Source organism: Rhincodon typus, chromosome 16, assembly GCF_021869965.1.
Source record: "Rhincodon typus isolate 14 chromosome 16, sRhiTyp1.1, whole genome shotgun sequence".
Lineage (NCBI taxonomy): Eukaryota > Metazoa > Chordata > Chondrichthyes > Orectolobiformes > Rhincodontidae > Rhincodon > Rhincodon typus.
In genome coordinates, this window is record NC_063347.1 from 54042962 (window position 1) to 54064482 (window position 21521).

General features: G+C 43.0%; 2 protein-coding genes across 4 annotated transcripts in view; one reads left to right on the plus strand and one right to left on the minus strand.

Moving 5' to 3' along the window:
* LOC109929384 (E3 ubiquitin-protein ligase RNF123) overlaps positions 1-5002 on the plus strand; it is a 279987-nt gene extending 274985 nt beyond the window's left edge. Inside the window, exon 22 of the mRNA XM_048606242.1 lies at positions 2408-5002. Within this exon, the coding sequence (XP_048462199.1) occupies positions 2408-2507 (100 nt within the window). The 3' untranslated portion in view covers positions 2508-5002. The remainder of the gene's footprint in view (positions 1-2407) is intronic.
* A 475-nt stretch (positions 5003-5477) lies between these two features.
* The window catches only part of gmppb (GDP-mannose pyrophosphorylase B), a 16708-nt gene continuing 664 nt past the window's right edge, over positions 5478-21521 (minus strand). For 2 of the 3 annotated variants that reach the window (XM_048606231.1, XM_020529051.2), the window contains exons 2-10: positions 20418-20552; positions 19697-19777; positions 18309-18357; positions 17432-17574; positions 16523-16681; positions 14249-14327; positions 13133-13260; positions 9282-9464; positions 5478-6840 (exon numbers count right to left, since the gene is read on the minus strand). In XM_048606231.1, coding sequence (XP_048462188.1) covers positions 6709-6840; positions 9282-9464; positions 13133-13260; positions 14249-14327; positions 16523-16681; positions 17432-17574; positions 18309-18357; positions 19697-19777; positions 20418-20552 — 1089 coding nt within the window. In that variant the 3' untranslated portion in view covers positions 5478-6708. Of the gene's footprint in view, positions 6841-9281; positions 9465-13132; positions 13261-14248; positions 14328-16522; positions 16682-17431; positions 17575-18308; positions 18358-19696; positions 19778-20417; positions 20553-20711; positions 21025-21521 lie in introns of those variants that run through there. The other variant, XM_048606230.1, reaches the window with a different exon arrangement.

Genomic DNA, 21521 nt, shown 5'->3' on the forward strand with positions numbered 1-21521 from the left:
AACGTCAGCCTTCCTGCTCCTATGATGCTGCTTGGCCTGCTGTGTTCATCCAGCCCTGCACCTTGTTGTCTCGGATTCTCCAGCATCTGCAGTTCCTACTATCTCAGCTTCTCTCTGTGTCTGTTCTTGCCAAACCTTTAATAATTTTAAAAACTTGTATTAGAACACCCTTCAGCTTTCTCTTTTCAGGAGACCCAGCTTACTGATCCTTCGCAGGTAAATACAACCTTGCATTCTTTTAAATCTTATCTGTAATTAAATTAATCTTTTCATGCCCAATCTGCAAATTTATGAATGTTGTCATGAATTTATCACAGCCTTTAATGTTAATTATAACCTATTATTTGGTGCCGTTCTCAAATATTGATATTGTAACTGTAGTCCCTAGATGGTATATGTAAATGATAAGCACTATCCTTAAGGAACATCACCTTCCACCATTGCCACTCTGTATACCTACCTTTTATCCCTACTCACTGTTTTCTGTTTTTTTTAGCTAAATGGCAATCTATTCTATTCAATGTCCATTCACCCCTGCATGCTCTGATTGCTCTACTACATCAGTACCTTATTGAAGACCTTTATGAAATTCAACTGTATTATGTCCACTGCATTACTGTCATCTCACTGTTCCTAGGAACAGTAACAGGATTAATATTTCACTCAAGTTTGTTTTCATTGATTCAATTAGATCATGACCAATCTGCATTTTAACCCTTATTTACTTAGTTAGGTTCTGTAGTTAGAACACTTGCCTAACAAAGCTCTATCAATTTTAGACTTGTAATTTTAACTGACTTCTGGCCTCAATAGGGTTCCAGTTTTGCACAGCTCAGTTAATAACTGCTCCCTGAATGGCTCCCTGGTTTTAAGGTTACATATCCTTATTACAGACTGTCCCATCAAAGGAAATTGTTTCTCTATCTACCTTATTAAATCCTTTAATCATCTAAAGTAACTTAATTAGACCACATCCTAATCTTCCTTCTATACTCAAGGCAGTATGAATCCGAATGTGTAATTTTTAGCCTCAAGACCATTCTGATGAATGTTCGGTTACAACTTCAAAGAATTAGTAAAGCTGTCAAGCAACAAATTGCCTTTTAGAATCTGGGCTGGCTATACTTTGTTATATTTTTAGTATCCGCAGTGTCTTTCCATCACATTTAAGACCTTGAACTCCTAAACCTCTAGTCCTGGTTTCTGCAGCTGCACCTTAACTTCTGCATCTTAACCTTACAATCCAAGTCCTGGATTTCATTCACATGATACAAGCACCAGACTGAACTCTCTGTTACAGCTAAGGACAGATCATTGTGCTGTACAATCTTGTCTCTCTGCTGTTGTATCATAAACTAACACTTTCAGTGACACATCCTGCAATACTCCACATCCACCCTGCACCACCTATATATATCTCATTCATTGCAATAATCCCATTTTGTTTATGGTATGGTGCCTCACTGTGTATTTAACCTTTCAAAACCATAGTGTTTTATCAGTTGTAAGGCAGGTAGATGATAGCAGCTCCCCACCACACTAACTGTTTGTTGAGATATGACTGACTGATCCCATTGTCTTCTCAGGTTTAGAGGGTGAACTGTATCCTCCATTTCAGGTGAAGCCCCAGCTGTGCCCACTTCTCTGGGTCTCCAGATGAAGGGTGAGGAGACTGAACTACCAACTCTCCGATTGAACCCCACATCTCCTACTTTCTCCCCATCCCTGCCCCCCACCCAATGAAACCAATGGTTGTCATCCCAGTATTTTAAAGGAAGTTGGGGAGAACATTGCTGATGCCTTATCTATAACTATCCACATTACTCTTGTAAGTAATTGTGGTCCCAGCACTGAATTTCTGTGGTACTCCAATAGTTACCGTTTGCCATTCTGAAAATAACCCTCCATCCCAAATCTCTTGTCCTCTATTTGTTATTGAATCTTCCATCCGTGCTAATGTACTACAGTCAACACCATGAGCTCTTATTTTGTTAAGTGGTCTAATCATACAGTGTAGAAAGAGACTTATACCATTCTGTACTAATAAAAAAACCCTCAACCCTTTTCTCCATGCCTGTCCTTTCAAAGAGTCACAATTCCCTGAATATTTAGTTCTGAAGTGCTTTGATCTCCTTGCAACCATATCTCCATAATGGCTATAAGATCACACCCATTAACTTCTACTTGTGCTGTTCATTTATTTGTAAGTAAAGTTCTGCCTTGCGTGTGAAATATTTTGTAGTATTTGGAAACAGTGAGAGACCAGCTTTTCTGAAGGTTTGCTTTTCCTGCACAGGTGTTACAATACGCGGTGAGAAGGACTGGGCACACAGGAAGCAACTGGGATTAGTCTTTGTGGCAGTAAAATCGGAATATTAATCAGGATTTATTACTGTTGTCCCTCCAGGGCCTGCATCAACCAGCATCTGATGAACAACAAAGATTGTTTCTTCTGCAAGGCCATGATCACTGCAGTGGATGATTATACAAAACCATCCTCCTCCTAGTTGCCGTTGACCCTGCTTTCCAGCACTAAGGAGAAGGGATGCTGCTTCACGACATGGGGGACTGCATCTTGCAAGGATCTGAATGATCAATATCCGATGTCTACAAGAGGGAATGATCCTTGGTGATTCACTGAGCGGGTGATTTGCTTGTTAGACTGCTATTGTGTTTCAAATATTGATCGCTTGTGACTGAGACTAACGTGTTCTGAAGGGCAATTAACAGATTGGATTTCACTCTATCCCATCAAACACTGACACAAATGCTGTGTCTTAGCTATGACTGCCACCCTGGGTCCTAATGCCTATCCCCTGAACCAGCTCATGAGACTCAAACTGGGGGTCAGGTTTTAAAGCAATAGGAGAGGAAACAAATATTTATGTGCCCCACTGTATTGTTCAGTGTCAACAAGAGACTGATTGGGGGTTGGAAATAAAACAGTTAGTTGTCCCCAAACTGTAAGGGGACATCCTTCTGTCTACAGATTATTTCAAGTTCCTGAGAACTCCCTGGACCCTTTTCACTTGCTATTAAGGTTTTTGTTGGGAACTTTTAAACGCCAAGAGAATTCAGATTTATGTTAATCAGCTGCATTGTTTGATGCCCTGCTTTGTGGTGGATTTTGTTTTATTTTTGTGTTCTTACATTCTTAAGCCAGAAAGTCATTTCCTCCGAACTCAAAAGTTTCTGCAAAGCATCCTGAGTTGTTCAAGCTCCTACGTGGGAAATGTTTCTCTCTAATTCCTGCCCATCTAATTGCTTTGTAAGGGCTGGTTTCCACCAGCTGAGGCCCTGTTGTAATGGGGCTGAGGTTTGCCCTTTAATTTTGGCATGCTTGACATCCAAGACCTGGCTTACGTAACTAGCATTGACACTGTACAACTCACTGGAGTTCAGTAGCATCACTGAGGTGCTGTTAGCAAACCTTACCTGTAATTTTAGCCCTTCTCATCTATATCCCAGACACAGCACTCAAAACAGCCAACCCCAAAACTCCACTGCAGTTCCTGTGCCAATCTCTCTGCTCAAGTGTCTCCTCACCTCCCATCCCTTGCCATTTTTTCATCTATAAGCCTTCAGCTTTAATTTGAAGAAAGGTTTACCTTTAGAACTGGAGCTGGTTTGAATAATTTGAGTCAGGGCCCCTTTACTTTCAGAAGCCGGTCAACTAAGGTAGTGATAATGTTTGGTCACATTTTGATACATTTGTTTACAGTGTGCAGTACAACAGAAATATTGCTATCATTATAGTGAGGTTTTCCCATCAATCTGATTGCACTGTGTCTGCAATGGCATTGAGGTCTAGGAGATCTTAAGCCAAAATATCAGAAGATGCTGGAGGTTTCTTCAGTTTTTTGTGATTTATGTATGAGACTCCCAAATCCCTCTGCACTGTGGTATTGTGAAATGTGTTAGTGGCTAAGATTTGGTTTACTTAAACCAGTAAGTTCTGAACATAAAAATGAACAAGTTTGTTGGAGGAAATAAGCACAAGGGGAGTGAGAAATTTTTCAGCACTGTTGCTCTCAGCAGTGTACGGACACTGTAACTACCCATGAAAGTTGTGCCAGTTTCTCCTGTTAGTAGCTTTTGTGACCAACCAGAGGTACAAACACACAATATGAGAGTTCTGACAATGAACAGTGACTGCTGACTCTCAATCATAATGCTGTCTCCTGCTTCCCGAATCAAACCCAACAGAAGACCCCATTCACGTAAGGGACTGGCAGCAAACACTCTCCCAAAGTCACCAGCACTCAGTCAGCCCAGAACATGCACTTTACCAGGACCGACCCGGCCATGCACTCAGACAAACGTGTATGTTTCATCATGGTGGGTCAAATGTTGCAGGCCACTCTGTGATGCAGCCTTACACCAGAAGTGTCTTAAAGACACTGTTGATGGTCCTCCTGCTCCATCACTAGTTGGAACTATGGTTATAGCAAATTGGGAACTAAACTTTGCAGAAGAGAGTGTGTTTAGTTGAGCAGCTGACTTGTTACCTATTAAAATCCAGCAGAACCAGGATTAAGTATTGTTGTGCATGCAATATTGTCTGTTATCACATAAACACATTCAAATAATTTGCAGGTTTTCGGGAAAGGTTGAATATTGTGACTAGTGTGTGCTTCCAATATAAAACATATGGTGTTAACACATTGTGAACTTTTCATCCCTACCCAAAAACCCTTTCCTTAATGGTTCAGAACTTAGTTTATTTTTACAGAAGAATCCACAATCAGTTGTTTCAATTGTGATTATACAGTGGGATGTTATTTGTATTAGTGAGAAAAGGGTCTGCAGTGGTAAGGCTTTAGCTCCACCTCACTGAAATTGAGTGCAGTGTGAGAAACCAATGATTCCTGCTTTTTGTACTGTTAGTGGGAGTCCCTTTTGTTGGAGCTGTGGAGTGAATGAAGCTGCTGCTTGTATTGAATTCCTGAAGGAGTTTAAATGCAGACCTGAGCATTAAAATGATTTATGCGTCTGTCCGTAAGCCTGTTGCACCGTTTGTACATCAAGCTTTTCTTCAGAACAAGTCCCATCTACTACTCATTGGAGCAATCAGGCAGCATCTCCTGCAGCAAGCCTCAAGTAAACACCCCTATTAAGTCAAGCTCTCTCAAGCTTTTTAACACTCTGGTCTTAAACATTGCTTACACTTTGGGATTTTCTAATCTAAAATATTAAACCAGTTATTTGGAAAGTTACCCAAATGGGACTAATGCACCAATCAGACTTGCAATTCATTTACCTTATGGGTTTTGAACAAAAAGTTAATAGATTTTTTAAAAAATCAGTGCATTCAATGACCTTACTTCTGCCTTCAGGATATTTGCAACAGCCATCAAGAATTCAGCAACTCCCACTTACACTTCATTCAGCCACCAGCACTTCATGTAACTGCAAATGTCATTCAGTGCTGTTTCAGTGATGACTGTTTTTCCCATTTTCATTAACACAATAACCAATTTTAGAAAACAACTGGGGGCAGATTTAATTCAGTGTTGTGTGAAAGTTGCAACCACCTGGCTCATGGCATCTACCAGCTGAGCAAACTCTTTTTGTTTACAAAGAGCACTATTTGAAATGGGTTTAGGACAAATATAGACAGCCAAAACAAAGATCACAGCAATCCTGTTGAAACCTGGACAAGTCTACAAGACTGTATTTGAATAAAATTCTCAAGATTCCTCAAGTTAAAGTACAACAGAAGGCTTCGCTCACTTGCACTTCCGAGGCACTTTCAGCAGCCAATTCCATACCTAGTCCACGAAATGAATTTTAGTCAGAATAATGCCTCCCAAATGAAGCAATTCTCTAATCCAAATTCAAGTTGAGTTTATAGGAAACCAACATTTTTGTTCGTTTAAATAAAAAGTTGGAATGTCTGAAAAATTGACTTGGCGCTCCCACTATTATCATTGGTCACTGACTGGGTAACTGCTTACATTTTAAAACATGGAAAGGATAATACAGGGGAGTAAAGAGGCAGCGATCTCTGCTTCCAGCACTCACTGTCAAACCCTGACATTTATTCTCAGAAACAGTCCACCAAACCCAATAATAGCCTTGAGCCCAACAGCAGTACAGTGAAAGCAAGCTGGTAAGTGGGTGTGATGTTTCATCAGCTTTGCCTCATAATTCCATAAACCAATCAAGCTGCAACTTCAAGGCAGAAAGGATAATATTTACAAAAGTGATTTTGAAGAAATCACATCAGACTGAAGGAGGAATTCCAGAGATAACTTACGACACTGACCATATGCCCTTTGTAAATGAGGGGCTTGATACCGTCAATGAGTAGACCTAAATCCAGAAGACACAGTACATTAAACTATGTACTGTGAGGTGCAGCTGTTCCAAGGAATGTTTTCAAAGCCATCCTCCAATACAATAAGGTGTGTCTAGATGCTGAATCCAATACTATACAGAAGACCCACTCCCCTCAGAGCAATCAATAATTACAATCAGCAAATATTGTGGGAATCAAACTGCAGCCATTTCAAGCTGTACTGCCCTCAGACACATCAATGAAAGACAGGAGCTACAAGTAACTTGTCACAGTGCAAGTTCAGTTGCTGGAGGGGGAAATTAATGAAGTATCAGGACCCTCGTTATTGACTTCATCAGCAGCTCTGTTCTATCCACTGATAATCGGTGTAGCTCAGTCCTTTAGCTTGCACTTTAGGTTGCTGTGACCTACATGATTATCCTTGGTTCAGGCACTGAATCAGCAATGGATTTATGAGGTAGAACGTTGGCGCCATTCAGGTACAGCTCATCTTTCACAATCACATCCTCTCCCAGGACTGCAATATTCTCCATCCGCACCTGGAAGAGAACAAGACAAGAATCAGCCCAGACCTTGTCAAGAACAATCTAACATTTAATTACACAGGAACCCAAGAAAGAAATTCAACCCTCAAATACATTCTGTTATTCAATGAGATTAAGTATGACTGCAACCTGACTCCTTAACAAAAAGTAACAGATTTAAAATTAACAATTGATCTAGTGTCAATTGCTATTTGTGGGAAAAGTTCCAAACCTCTACCACCCTTGGCACATACTTCACTCCTGAAAAGTGTGAACATAAGAACTAGGAGCAGGCGTAGGCCATCTGGCCCCTCGAGCCTGCCCTGCCATTTAATAAGATCATGGCTGATCTTTGAGACTCAGCTCCACTTACCCGCCCACTCACCATAACCCTTAATCCTTTTACTGTTCAAACATTTATCTAGCCTTGCCTTAAAAACATTCAGCGAGGTAGCTTCAACCACTTCACTGGGCAGGGAATTCCACAGATTCACAACCCTTTGGGTGAAGAAGTTCCTCCTGACCTCAGTCCTACATCTGCTTCCCTTTATTTTCCCTCTAGTCCTAGTTTCACCTGCTAGCGGAAACAACCTCCCTGCCTCCACTTTATCTATTCCCTTCATAATCTTATATGTTTCTATAAGATCTCCCCTCATTCTTCTGAATTCCAATGAGTATAAGCCCACTCTACTCAGTCTCTCCTCATAATCCAACCCTCTCAACTCTGGAATCAACTGAGTGAATCTCCTCTGCACCCCCTACGGTGCTAGTATATCTCTTCTCAAGTAAGGAGACCAAAACTGCACACAGTACTCCAGGTGTAGCCTCACCAGGACCCTATACAGCTGCAGCATAGCCTCCCTGTTTTTAAACTCCATCCCTCGAGCAATGACAGACAAAATTCCATTTGCCTTTTTAATTACCTGCTGCACCTGCAATCCCACCTTCATCGATTCATGCACAAGGACACCCAAGTCCCTTTGCACAGTAGTGTGCTGCAATTTTTTACCATTGAAAACATAGTCCATTTTGTGGCTCCAATTTTTTTTTAAAACAATTCCCCTTAAACCAATGGCAACAATTTCTCTGTATCTATCTCAACAGGTTTCCTTTATATCTCAAAAACCTCAATCAAACCAGTCTCTAACCTTCTAAATTCCTGGAAATACCACAGCCTAGTTTGTGCAATCTCGCTGCACTGTCCTGCCGACAGGCTCAGTGTATTCTTCCAAAGGTGGTGATGCTCAAAACTGCTCACAATGACTAAAGGTGTGGTCTAAAGCAGGGTTTGTGCAAGATTGAAATATGACGTCTACCCCATGTATTCTAATCCTCTAGATAGAAAGGCCAGCATTCCTTTTCTTTTAAACAAGTTATTTCTGTGTATGCTCATAATGGATCTCCACTTTCTTTTAGCTATTTTTTATTTAAAGTTTACCATGTTCCACCTTTTTAGGTTCAAAGTGAGCAATCAGACACTTGCCAATGTCAGGTTGGTCCATTTACTTAAAATTACAGAAGCATTAACAGATTATGTTTCCATGTACACCAGTTCCAAAAAATCCAATAGCTCAACCCAGTTTTTTAAAGGAATTTAGTGAGGACATTGCTGATGCCTTATTTATAACTATTCAAATTTCTCTTGACTTGGGAACCTTCCCTTTGGATTGGAAAATTGGGTAAATCACTTGTTACTTAGGGGGAAAAAAAAACAAAGGGTAGTAAAACTCTCCTCCGCACATTTTAATTGATGTGAGATCAATTGTTAAATTGAAATATGTTTTGATAGGTTTTATTAACCAAAGTTCCCAATGACTTTTTTTTAAAGAAGTGATTAAGAAAAACCCATTATCCCTCAAGTAAATCAGACATGATCTCATTAAATGGAGGAACAGGCTTGAGGTCTAAAAGGCCTCCATATGTTCCCAAGACAGGTCCCTCATGAACATTAAATCAATCTGATGGTTTTGGACATATTCAAGGTGACAGACACAGCCTGAGCATATTGAATAGTTTTGTTCCCTCCAGTTCATTTGCACCCAGAAAACGGGTCTAAGGTTAATCAGTTTCTGCACCATGAGCATACATGACCCAACGATTAACATAGTACAGTCTTTAGAGTGTAAGCAAGCTTGCTCACTGTCTTTGGTCTGCCAACCAGCCATTACTGAGCAGCACAACATAAGGCCTGGGACCATAATGCCACAAGCTGTGGAGACCTGAAAATTAAACAAGAAATTCTCTCTGTGAATATATTCACAGCCAGAAAATACTCAGTACAGTCAGAGAACAGAGAAAGATTCCTTGCTGCTCTCGCTCATTCCCACCTCTCCACCCCCATTGTCTTCCTTCTCTCTGATACTGCTACCAACATCCCTCACCAACTAAACTGCTCATACCCACTCCATCAGTACCCTCCCTTATTCCTCCACATGACGTACCCCCTCCCCACTCACCCACTGTCCTACATCCGAGCTCCAGCCAATGATACAGGACTCCAGCCAGGAGTGTGAGCGAATCCTGGAGCCCTTTAGGATTGTGCAGCGTTTTATCCGCACTCCATCTTCAATCACCACTTCAGGGCCAATTGTCACATTTGGACCAATGGAACAGTTCTCTCCAATCTGTGCTGTTGGGTCCTAGTGGAGAGAATTGACAGTGAGTCTCAGTCTGCAGGAGACAAGTTCACAATTTGAAATGAACATTGGGGCTGAAATACAATAAGGAGCTTACATAAGGCTGGGTCACAGATCAAGCCTACACAGAAATACAGAAGTCTCTTATCAGTCGCTTTTAAAGGTCTTTGGCCAGTCCCAACTCTAAACCTGTAAATCGGCTCCACGTGACGCTATCACTCAGACAAGAGAAGCAGGGCCACTGCTGGATGTGGATGTCAATAGGAAGTAGGAGGGGATATTCAGAGCTCAGGCCTGAAGAATAATGATCGAACAGTTTCAGGAGATATTTATACTCCACTTGGCAGTGCAACATCCACTCTGGGGAGTGCTTAGTTTCCTCAGCATTAATGTTCCTCAACACGAACATACAATATTGCCAAACAATTCTTCCTCAAACCCTAAGTGGCATTGCCACATCAGTACCTCACTCTGACTGCCTTTACCATTGTTGCCTCCACTTGGAAGAGTGTACACACCATCACCATTTTGTTTTTTAGAATTCTAGGGTGTGCACCTTGGAACCTGCACAACGGGAGCCTCGGCAGGACCTGCCCTGTATATTTAGATTCAGGGATTCATTGAGTGGCGACAAAGCATCTGTTGATTACAGCTGAACTGCTCTCATTAATGCCCTTTAGGGAAAGGAATCAGCCACTCACATCCAGTCAGGCCTACGTACGTCAGTCCCACACTAATGTGGTGGACTCCCAAATAACTGAACAAGTCACCCCTTGTGTGGAACTAGAGGTGGTCAATAAATGTCAGCTTTCCCAGCAACATCCACATTCCCCAAATCATTATTTCATTGGCTTTCTGATTGGTTAAAAAAAAAAATCAGGCTTTCTAATCATTTTAAAAGTTGATTGTCTTCTAATATTCAGGGTGCATCAAGATTAAACAAACAGGATGGGGTAAAATTAACTGCCAGACAGTCGTAAAAACTCCATCTGCTTCACTAGTGCCCTTTAGGGAAGGTAATCTGGCCTACACATGACCCCAAACCCCACAACAATGCTATCTGATAATGATCAAGCAAAATGTTCAATTCTATCCAAGATAATAATTCACCAATACGTTCTCAAAGGTAATTAGCAATTGGGCAATAAAAGGCTGGCCCAGCCAGCAATGCTATTCAAGTTAATACAGGGGACTTTAGTCTAAATTAGGATTCATTTTGGGACTGTTTCTATATGGTTATATTGCACCACCCAACCATAAGAATGTGGAAATCTGAAATAGAAACAAAGTGCTCGATAAACTTAGCAGGTTTGGCAGTGGCTGTGGAGAGAAAAACAGATTTACATTTCAAGTACCATGATTGTACAGACTGTGTGGTTTTAATTACAAAGGTAGCCAGCTCTGGGAGATTGATGTTCCTTAGACCCAGCCCGGGTTGGGTTCCACTGACTACAGGCCCGTCAGTCTAACCGTGTGTAGGGAAACTGTTGGAAGCAATTCTGAGGGACAGAATTAATCTGCACTTGAAGAGGCAGGGATTAATCAAAAACAGTCAGCACGATTTTGTTAAGGGGAGGGTATTTGCTGTTTCTGGTTTCTATAAATGATTTAGATGCGAATGTAGGACAGGTGAACAGTAAGTCTGCAGATGATGGAAAACTGATTGGATAGTAAATAGTTCAGAAGAATAGCCTTAGATTATAGAAGGATATAGATGAGCTGGTCAGATTGGCTGATCAGTGGCAAATGGCATTCAATTCACATGGTGTGAGGTGATGCATTTGGGCAGGACAGACAAGGCAAGAGAATACATGATGAATGGCAGGACCTTGGGGAGCACAGAGGAACCTTGGTCTGCATGTACACCGGTCCCTTAAGGTATCAGAACAGGTGGATAAAGTGGTTAAGGCGGCAAATGGGATACTTTAATTTATTAGCTCAGGCATCGGGTTTAAGAGCAGGGAGGTTAAGCTGGAACAGTGTAAGACGTTGGTTAGGGCACAGCTAGTGGATTGTGTGTAATTCTGGAATCCACATTACAGGATGGATGTGATAGCACTGTAGAGGGTGCAGAGGAGATTGACCAGGATGTTGCCTGGGCTGGAAAGTTTTAGTTCTGAAGAGAGTTTGTACAGACTGGGGTTGTTTTCCTTGAAGCAGAGGAGACCAAGAGGGGACACGGTTGAGATACATAAAATTATGAGGGGAATAGACAGGGTAGATAGGAAGAAATTTTTCGCATTGTTGCAGGGATCAATGACCAGGGTGCACAGATTTAAGGTAAGGACAGAAGGTTTTGAGAAAATGAGAGGAAAAAAAAAACTTTTCACCCAGAGAATGATGGGAATCTGAAACTCACTGCCTGTAATGTGGTAGAAGCAGAAACCCTCATAAACATTCAAAAAATGTTTAGAAGTTCACTTGCAATGCAGATGCTAAGGCTATGGGTCAAAAGCAGGAAAATGCAATTAAAATAGTTCGGTGGTAGTTTATGACCAGCATGCATGCAATGGGCTAAACACCCTCTTCTGTATTGTCTATCATAACCACACCAAACTCTTAACCAACACCCCACAGATCCTTTTGCAATTTTGACTATTTTTGTTGCAAAGAGAACTGCAGAAAAATAATTCCATATTTGGTTTGTGAAATCCCAGAATGTCACAAAGTTAAAATGTCTTAACCCAAGGCCTTCAAAAGAAAAAAAAACTGGACTGTCACTGCCACCTGCTGGGAGAAAGAAGAAAATCACCACTTCCTGAAGGCCCACAAGCATGAATATACCAAGACCAGCAACTTGTAAAGATTCTCAGCAAACCATCAACTGTGGTGAATCCGAAAAGATCCAGTTTGGAACACCGTTTGTACACCATGTATAGTCTTACAGGAAGAGCCACTTGATCAAGGTGAATTGATTTGAAATTTTGCTCAGAATATAAACACTTCAGAATTTCACATACACAATCACACAACATCTAGCACATTTATTTCCACTAACAGTTTTGGAGGTACTCCCCCGGCCTTTCCCCAGAGTGCAGCAATTTCTCAAAATATTTATGTTTCGTTAACGCGAATTGACTAACGTGACTGATGAATATTGGACGCTGCTTGAATAACACAAACTTTCTGCTGTACAGGTATAAGCAATTTCTCTATAATGCGGTTTTCTATAGCACAAGGTCACACAAGAATGCAACTATCGCGTTTCAGGAGAACTACCTGTACTGCTTCCACTTTCTGACAGGGCAATCCAGCTCACAACCCACCAGGGTGTAACAAAATTCTCACCCACCCACACTTTGTGCAAGTTATCTGCAGTTTGTGTCCTCTGGTTGTTGAAGGAACTGAACCCACTGGGTTGCAGATCAGATACCACTGCTGCTCAGAGAATTGCTGGCTGGGATGCTAAAGATCAGGTTCAGTGGAGTTGGTGAACTACTCTGGCAGTGATACAGGCCACAAACTCTACCCATTCTGTCCAGTGGCAGCATCTGACGCATTGCTCAGCAAAGGAGTGCTATTGTACAATGCTGGCAGTGTGGAATATTGAACAGAGTGTGCAACTGCTGAACGGGAGGAAGCAACGGTCAGCCAGGACAGCTGAATGAGGAGCGCAGTGCACTGAGGTGATGGTGTAAAACCCCCACTGGGACCTCCGCACCAAGACTTACCACCAGCACGTTTCCAACGATGCCAGGTCCTTGGTGTAGCCGGTCTGGTGCTTTGTGCCGAAGGGAATGTAGATACATGCACATTCCAGTTAGGAAGTCCTTAGGCTGCCCGATGTCCATCCAGAACCCTGCACAGAAGGCAAGCAATTGCATCGTGTTTGCAGAGATTTACAACAGTCCCCAATTCCTGATCCTCGAGGTCCTTCAGGCAACTTCAAGACTGGACTCTCTTGCACAATATGACCAGGACCAGCAGCAATCCTCCGCACTGCCTCAGACTCTGGAAATCAGTACCTTTCGGAGTGACCCTCCCAGTCAATGGAAACAATTTCACCTTCTTTACTCTGAAAGTATCTATCCTGGCCTTGCACACCTCTATCAAATCTCCCCCTAACCTTCTCTGCTCAAGAACAAACTCTGGTTTCTAATATCTACTGCATCCTCATCAGCGATTTGTGTTTGTGGAAGTTTTAACGGTTCTTCTTTTCAGATAGATCATGGCCTGAGCTGCAACTGAATTTGATCTATCGACTGTTACTCTATATCCTTACAAACAGAAATCACTCAATTGCTGTTTTGAGACCTCCAGTTAATGGCAGTGTTCCCAGGTTTGTGAAGGATAGAGTTCCTGATATTCACTGTCGTGTGTACAGATGAGCCACTTCCTGATTTCACCATATTTGGCCCAGCTATCATTTAACAGCAGGCTCCTTCACTCCGGAAATCCCCACTGGAGCAAACAGTTTGCATTTGCCCAATGGCAGACTCCACATCATAACAGCATCCGACACAATGTACACCCAATGCAGATCCGAGCAAACCAGAGAACACTGGATCAATAAGAATAACAGGCTGCATCATTTAATCATATAATCACTAACCTACCCTAAACAAGGGCATGAGTTAGAAGTGCATTAAGAAAAATCGCTGGCCTGTATTCATAAACTGATCTTGCCCAGGGCAGATGGTGAGAGAAAGAAAAATTATTTTTGGGCGTGTGAAGCAAAAAGCAATACTGGAATATCTCTCCAACATCACAGACTTGAAGCTCAGAGACTGCCCAATTCAGAAGGAGACTCTGCCTCAAGTCAAGTCTGAACTGAGTGCATTCCTCACCTTGCAGCTCCATGGCATACAGCTGTCCTTCCTGAGCCATGACTGGGAAGATCTCCTTCTCGATGGAGGTTGGCCTGAGCTGTAGACAGATAAAGGACACAGAATCAGCACCAGTCACTGGACTCCCAGCCTGCCAGTCCCAGTGAGATGGTCCATTATAGTTGAGCTGGCTCACAGCATCACTCTGCCATCCTCCCTTCCTCATGCAGAAGTCTTGTCCATGTTTGGACTCATTGATACCTTACCCGTTAACTAACATGTACATTATACAAGATATCTGCAAGTTGGCAGAGAACAATAGGAACTATTTTGGGTGTGGGATTGTTATTTTACATCTCTCTTCCAAGAAAGGACACTTCTTACTCAGGCACAGCACTGGAAGCTTTCTTGTCCTTCAGGCTCTTAACTATTTGTCAGCTTTGGCCCCAAACAGTTGACTGTATTTAACTGTAGGGGGCATCATGCCCAAGTTATATAAACCCTGGCCAGCAAAGAGGAGCAAGAGCTTTGGGGTCAATTTTCTCTCTTAGATTTAAGGGCAGTGCAGGCGTGATCCGAATCCTCACAGGGACCAGGGATCAGTTTGTTACACTGCCAAGACATGTACTCAATGCTTTAACCAGAAGAGGAATTAGAAGAGGCCATGTCACAGTCTCAAAATGTACTTGATTGTCACCAAGAGACCAGAACAGATAGCAATTTTATAAAATACCGAACTACAGGACTGCTTTCTCTTAAAGAGAGACGACGCATGGTGGTTTAACCTGAGGCTCACCATACCTCAGGTGAGGGGAGGGGTTGAGAAGGAAAATCCTTCACACTGTTAGTATCACTGTACATCACAAACCACCGTACAGCCAACTAAGCTAACCAAACCCCTAGCTCCAATCAGTCTGGTTGATCGAAGACAAAACTCTCTGCTGGAAACTACCTGTCAGAATGAAGTCTCTGATTTAAATCACTAACATACTGCATTTACGAGTTAATAGATATATTAAGTTTGCAATTTATGAAAATCATCTAAATCAGCCACAATTCTAGCTGGTGAGCACCTCTGGGATTAAATCAACAATAACAGGATGAAATCAACAACAATAACCTGCCTTTACAGAACTCCTACAAAACAACAGAGTAAAAAATGCCAACTTAGGGCAGATGACCAAAAGCTTTTATCAAGGATTTCAGATGTCTTCAAGGAAAGGCAGAGAATGTTGACAGGAAATTCTAGAGCTAGTGTCCCAGGCAACTAAAGGCAGAGTTGCCAAATGGAGCAACTAAAATCAGGGAGACGGACAAGATGCCAAAGTTATCTTGGAGGGAATTACAGAAATGGGAGATGGGTCTGTGAGCTTACAGGCAATGAGTGAACAGGACTTGTTCCAAGTTGGGCCACAGGAGGCACTACTTTAGATGACCTTTAGATGTCAAAAGTCTGTGTTTAGCCAGAGATGTGATTGGAACCACTAAATAACAATAGGAATGTATGTGTGTGTGTGTGTAGGCCAGGGGCTATCCAAGGTTGTGTTTGAATAGTGATGAACTGCTGTGTTTCAGGACAGTCGTTCACCAGCATCAGCTTCAAGTATAAATTAGTGGTCGGCAACAAACACTGGTCCATCTAGTACCACACATTCCAAAACTGAATAAAAGAAGTCAAGATTATAGGGCGTGACCCAGGAAAAGATAAATAGAGGCAAGAGAGGAACAGATTATTTCCACTGGCAGAAATGGGCAGCCTTAACAATCCAACAGAAAATGAAGTCTAACTCCTGATCAGTGCAGCAATGAATGCTAGAATAGAAGTTTAGCACCTTTAAATTCTGCAGAAGTAGCTCAATTCAATAACAGCTGTATCCAACCATGAGCTTTCCCTGTCCTGGGAGTGTTTGATGAGGACAGTGCCGTCCCTGTCCGGGGACTGTTTGCTAGGGGACAGCGTAGAGGGGGCTTTACTCTGTATCTAACCTCATGCTGTTTCCATCCTGGGGAGTGTTGGATGGGGACAGTGCAGTGGAATCTAATCTAACAGAGTTTGGCACTCCATTTGCCTGTATTAAATATCCTTCACTTTGAGGTTTGTGCAGGCTACAGGGTAGAAAGGCCATGATTTATACCAAGTTCACGGAAACACTGCTGATTAGTGCTTGGGATCAAACAGCATCCAAGGTTCAACTGATCTTTACCACTGGGATCCAAAGATCTCCTTCGTCACTTGGTGAAGTAGTGAATAGAGTAGAGGCCAAATATAGCCGCTTCACGTCAAGGGAAACGCACCTGGATCCTGTTCAGAACCATTGGGCTGAAGATATACATTCCTGCATTGATCTTGTTTGACACAAACACTTGAGGCTTTTCCACAAATCGATGTATTCGCCCGATTTCTGCTTCGTAGATCACAACCCCATATTTGGATGGTTCCTCCACCCGAGTGACCTGTCAATGAGACGGATTTATTAAAGGACGATCAGAGGGACATTCATAAGCTCAAGTGGCAGGGACAAGGTCGGGGAGCAATTTCCACAAACACGTTTCCTTTCCGGTTTCCCTCGAGACATTGTCCAGTTGTTGGAACAGTCAGAAGACTCTCCCCAGTACACTCCATCGTTCCCAGGAAATAGGCAGATATTCCCAGCACCTCATTCCTGCCTGAGGAATAATTCCTTACATATAATGCTTGAGGCCAGAGTTTGCTGTTACAGCTGTAACTTTGCACATGAACTAGTGCAGCGCACAGGAGGAGAAAGTTTACTGATGGTCATTACATTGGTCACTAGAGCAGTTCTAACAGGCAATACCATTTTAAAACAAAAAATTTTTTTATTGGGCGTGGATCTTGTTGGCACAGCCAGTACTTGGGATCCACCCACCCCCAATTACCAACTGAGTGGTTTGCTAGCCCATTGCAGAGGACAGTCAAGAATCAACCACTTTGCTGTGGTTCTGAAGTCACATGTAGACATGTAGGCAGATTTCCTTCCCTAAAGGACGTTACTGAACCAATCAGTGGTAGCTTTGTGATCATCCTCTCTGAAACTGACTATGAATTCCAGATTTTATCCATGGGAACTGCACTGGCTGTAGTGGGAGGTGTTGAATCCAGGTCCCCGGAGCATCCACTTGGGCATACATTTACTAGCCCAGTGACATTAGCACCAAGCCACTGTCTCCCTGTTTGCCACTCACCACTATAGTACCCTCCTTTCCATGATGCTTGTGAAAGCGGACCATCTCTTCAAAGGGGAACTCACAGATAACGTCACTGTTGAGGACAAAGAAGGGCTCCGAGCTGCTGGTGATCAGCTCACGGGCCAGAGCGAGGGGTCCAGCTGCAAAAGATAACACACAAGAGTCATAAAAGCTACAAAGACAGCCAGGTGCTCCTGACATAGCAAGATCCACAATCAGCATCCACGGACACATACTCTATGTGGAAGCACCTTCTCTGCCTTGCACTGATTCCTTCTTCAGAGTTATTGTATCACTTTTTTTTTTAAAAAAAGCTAACTCAATAGGCAGAGATAGAAAGAACTACCGATGCTGGAGTCAGAGATAACACAGTGTGGAGCTGAAGGAACACAGCAGGCCAGGCAAGATCAGAGGAACAGGAAAGTTGACGTTTCGGGTCAGGACCCTTCTTGCAAATAGACTGCTTAAGATGGAAATAGCTAGGAAAGAATGAAGTATGACAGTAAAGGTATGAAGGGATATGGAGTAGAGACAGATAAATTCACCTCAGTGCAGATCATCAATTACTTAACGCCAGAAAAGTGTGAAGAAGGTTAATAACCATCTCCTGTGCTTTTATTTCACTGAACTGCTGCCCTCATCAGATGCAATGTTATTCCATTCTGGATGGGATTCAGGGACAGAAATTAATGAAATTTGAGGGAAATAAAGTTTTTTGTAAATTTGCAGTGCAGAAGGGAGAAGCCAGGATTCCAATAGGGACAAAAATGAATAACTGAAGTGAAGTCCCCTTTAGGGCAGAGTGGGGAAGATCAGAAAGGGGAGCACAGGGGTTTCACTGTCATCAGTATATCAATGTGGCCAAGTTTCTCACCTGTTCCCAAGGGCTCCTTTTCATGAGAGAGAGAGATCCGGATACCCAGCTGAAGGAAATAACACAAGATGGCTGGTTAGTAAAGAATACACAATTACAGTTACTGTTCCTATTGTTTCATAGAATCATACAGCATGGAAACAGACCCTTCAGTCAAACTAGTCCATCCTAACCACGTTCCAAAACTAAAATAGTTCCACTTGCCTGCATTTGGCCTCCAAACCTTTCCTATCCATGTACTTATCCAAATGTTTTTTAAATGTTGTAACTCTATCTGCATCCACCACTTCCTCTGGCAGTTCATTCCACACACGAACCACTGTGTAAAAATGTTGCTCATGTCCTTTTTAAAACTTGCTCCTCACTTAAAAATATGCCCGTAGTTTTGAAACTCCCCCACCGTGGGGGGAAGAAAGAGACCTGCAATTCACCTTATCTATGCCCGTCATGATTTTAAAGACGTCTATAAGATCACCATCAACCTCCTACACTGCAGTGAGAAAAGTCCCAGCCTATCTAGCCTCTCCTTATAACTCAAACCTTCCATTCCCAGCAACATCTGGTAAATCTCTTCTGAACCCTCTCCAATTTAATAATATCCTTCCTATAACAGGGAGACTGGAACTGCACACAGTACTCCAGAGTAGGCCTCACCAATATCCTGTACACCTTGAACACGACGTTCCAACTCCTACACTCAAAAGTCTGCGCAGTGAAGGCAAGCATGCTGAACACCTTTACTACCCTGTCTACCAGATGCTCATCAGTCAGGCAGGCATTTGTGCAAGGTAGGCAGAAAGAGAAAAAGAGGTGGATGCTCAGGCAGCAAGCTGGGCCTGGTGTTCACCTACCTGCACCTGGACGTGGCAGGCCTGGCTCTGCTGGCAGTATCTTTCCCTCTCAGACAGCCAGGGATGAGCTCAAGCCCAATTCCAGAGGGTTGCAAAGAGCGTGGGTCAGGGGGAATGAGACCAGCTATGACATAAGATACAGGCTGCAGTTTGAAATGATCTTCAATTTTTCAGAGGGTAGAAAGTAGGGAGGCCACATAGGAATGAGGCTCCTTAAGCCCAATGGGTGTTCAGCACTCAGCACGAGCTGCTGGATCTCTCTGTCCTCATGGTGCTGAGAAAAACTGAATGGTTTTAACCATACAATGGTCAAATCAAGACGCTCACTTGTTTATCCTATCATCCTCTCCAACTTGTATGATTCAACATCCCAAAGCACAATTACACAGCAGGAGGGGCAATACACTGCTGGGGTCAATTAGGTTGTATGCTGCACAGTTCAATACAAATCCCTGCTTTCACCATGTCTAGCACAATCACAGAAAGTCAATTTGCAGGAAACATTCCCATTCACTGCTGTAGCCTTTTCCCACTTACCCGCTGCTCCTGCTCCTTCATCTCCTTCTCCAACATCTCCGACATGTAGCTGACAGCGAGGATTACATGGGTTACACCAGCCTGCTCAAAACAGATACTAGATGTGGGAAAAGAGCGGCACAAGAACCTGTCTACAGTCTGCACTTTTAGACTGATTTATTCCACATTCCCAATAAGTACCGACAGCCATTGTTACAACACTCTGCATACTGTTACATTTCAGCTGAAATCCTGAAGAAAACAATGAGGGAGGAAAAAATATCAGATCTACATGTTGAACTGTTTAAAAACAGTGCAATTTGATATTCAGCCCTTCCCAGCTTAGATGTTAGAGGAGGCTGACGTAGTGCTGACTACATGCCACAATTAAGCTGCTGAAGTAAATGTCAACTCAATATTAATGAGCAGTCACAAATCTCTTGCACTGATGCTGATGCAGTTGACAGGGAAAACTGCAACATTAAATTGTTTTGGCTTATCCACAATATTCCTCAAAATATTTCAGCACTAATATACAAGAGTCAGATGATTATATACCGTATAATCTCTGTACAATTTTAAAGGTCAACAAGTTTGTGTAATAGAAAAATACAACGAAGTGGCAGTGGAAGGCATCTGGGAGGATGCACTGTCTAGCCCTTACACACAGCTATCCATGATCACATACGCTCCTCTCTCTGGTATCCCGATCTCAACCATCTCTGGCAGGTGCTGACTGTACCTTTACTAAGGCTTCCACTTGGTGTAGAAGAATGGGCTTGTTGCAGAAGTCCACCAGCGGTTTTGGAACACTGAGTGTCAGCGGGCGTAACCGCGTGCCAAAGCCTCCGACCAGAATCAACGCTTTCATCGTCAGCTGTGAAGAAATGAAATGGGAGCCTCTCACTAAATAATCCAGAGGAGAACATGCAAGAATAGAACCTCAAGATGCTGCAATTTTCCAGCAATGGCAGGAGGGTGACAATCACGCTGTACAAACGAGACTGAGCCTGAATCAATGGCGGAATGAACGCACCTTTGAACCTATTCCCATAAAAGCAATTCCACTCCCGGGCGCCACCTTTGCTGAGGTTGGCAGTGGTTTCCTCTTTCCATCAAATCTTTCATCATCAACCCTTACTCTAGAAACACACATTTGCTCTGCGATCTTCAACCTCCTTTCCTCTCCAAAATCGAGACCCAGAATTAACACATGTTTGAAATCCTGCAATCAGTTTTTTTTTTTTGCAAAACTGCAGGCCTGAAACAGATCTTATTCCAAGTAACACCAGTAACTGAGGCAGAACCAGGAAGAACTGCCGATGCTGGAGTCAGAGACAACAGTGCGGAGCTGAAGGAACACAGCAGGTCAGGCAGCATCAGAGGAGCAGGAAAGCTGACATTTCGGGTCAAGACCCTTCTTCAGAAATGGCACTGGTTATTTTATAAAGTTGATTTGCTGGTCCTCGAGGACAAAAACCTGAAATGGGCACCGACTGAAACACGTACAGCGCTGACACCCAACCGCCGTGTCTCTGAATTGGCAAACTGCGAGTCCCATAACCGGGGCTGGGACGGGCAGAAACGTGCAGATTCTGCCGCTTGGTCACCGATTCAGGATCCCCTCCCTCCCTGACTAGTGCCTGAGCCAGGCGGAACCTTTACTCAGCTCAAACCCGATCACAGCCACAGGTACAGGCTGGACTATTCTCATGACCAGTTAATGTGGTGCCCTCCACTCACTGGAGCTGCCCATTTCTGTCACACCCCCTTCACTCACTCACTCTAATCACACTGACACCCTCAATCATCTCCTGTCCCCCGAGGAGACCTCACCCTCACCCTC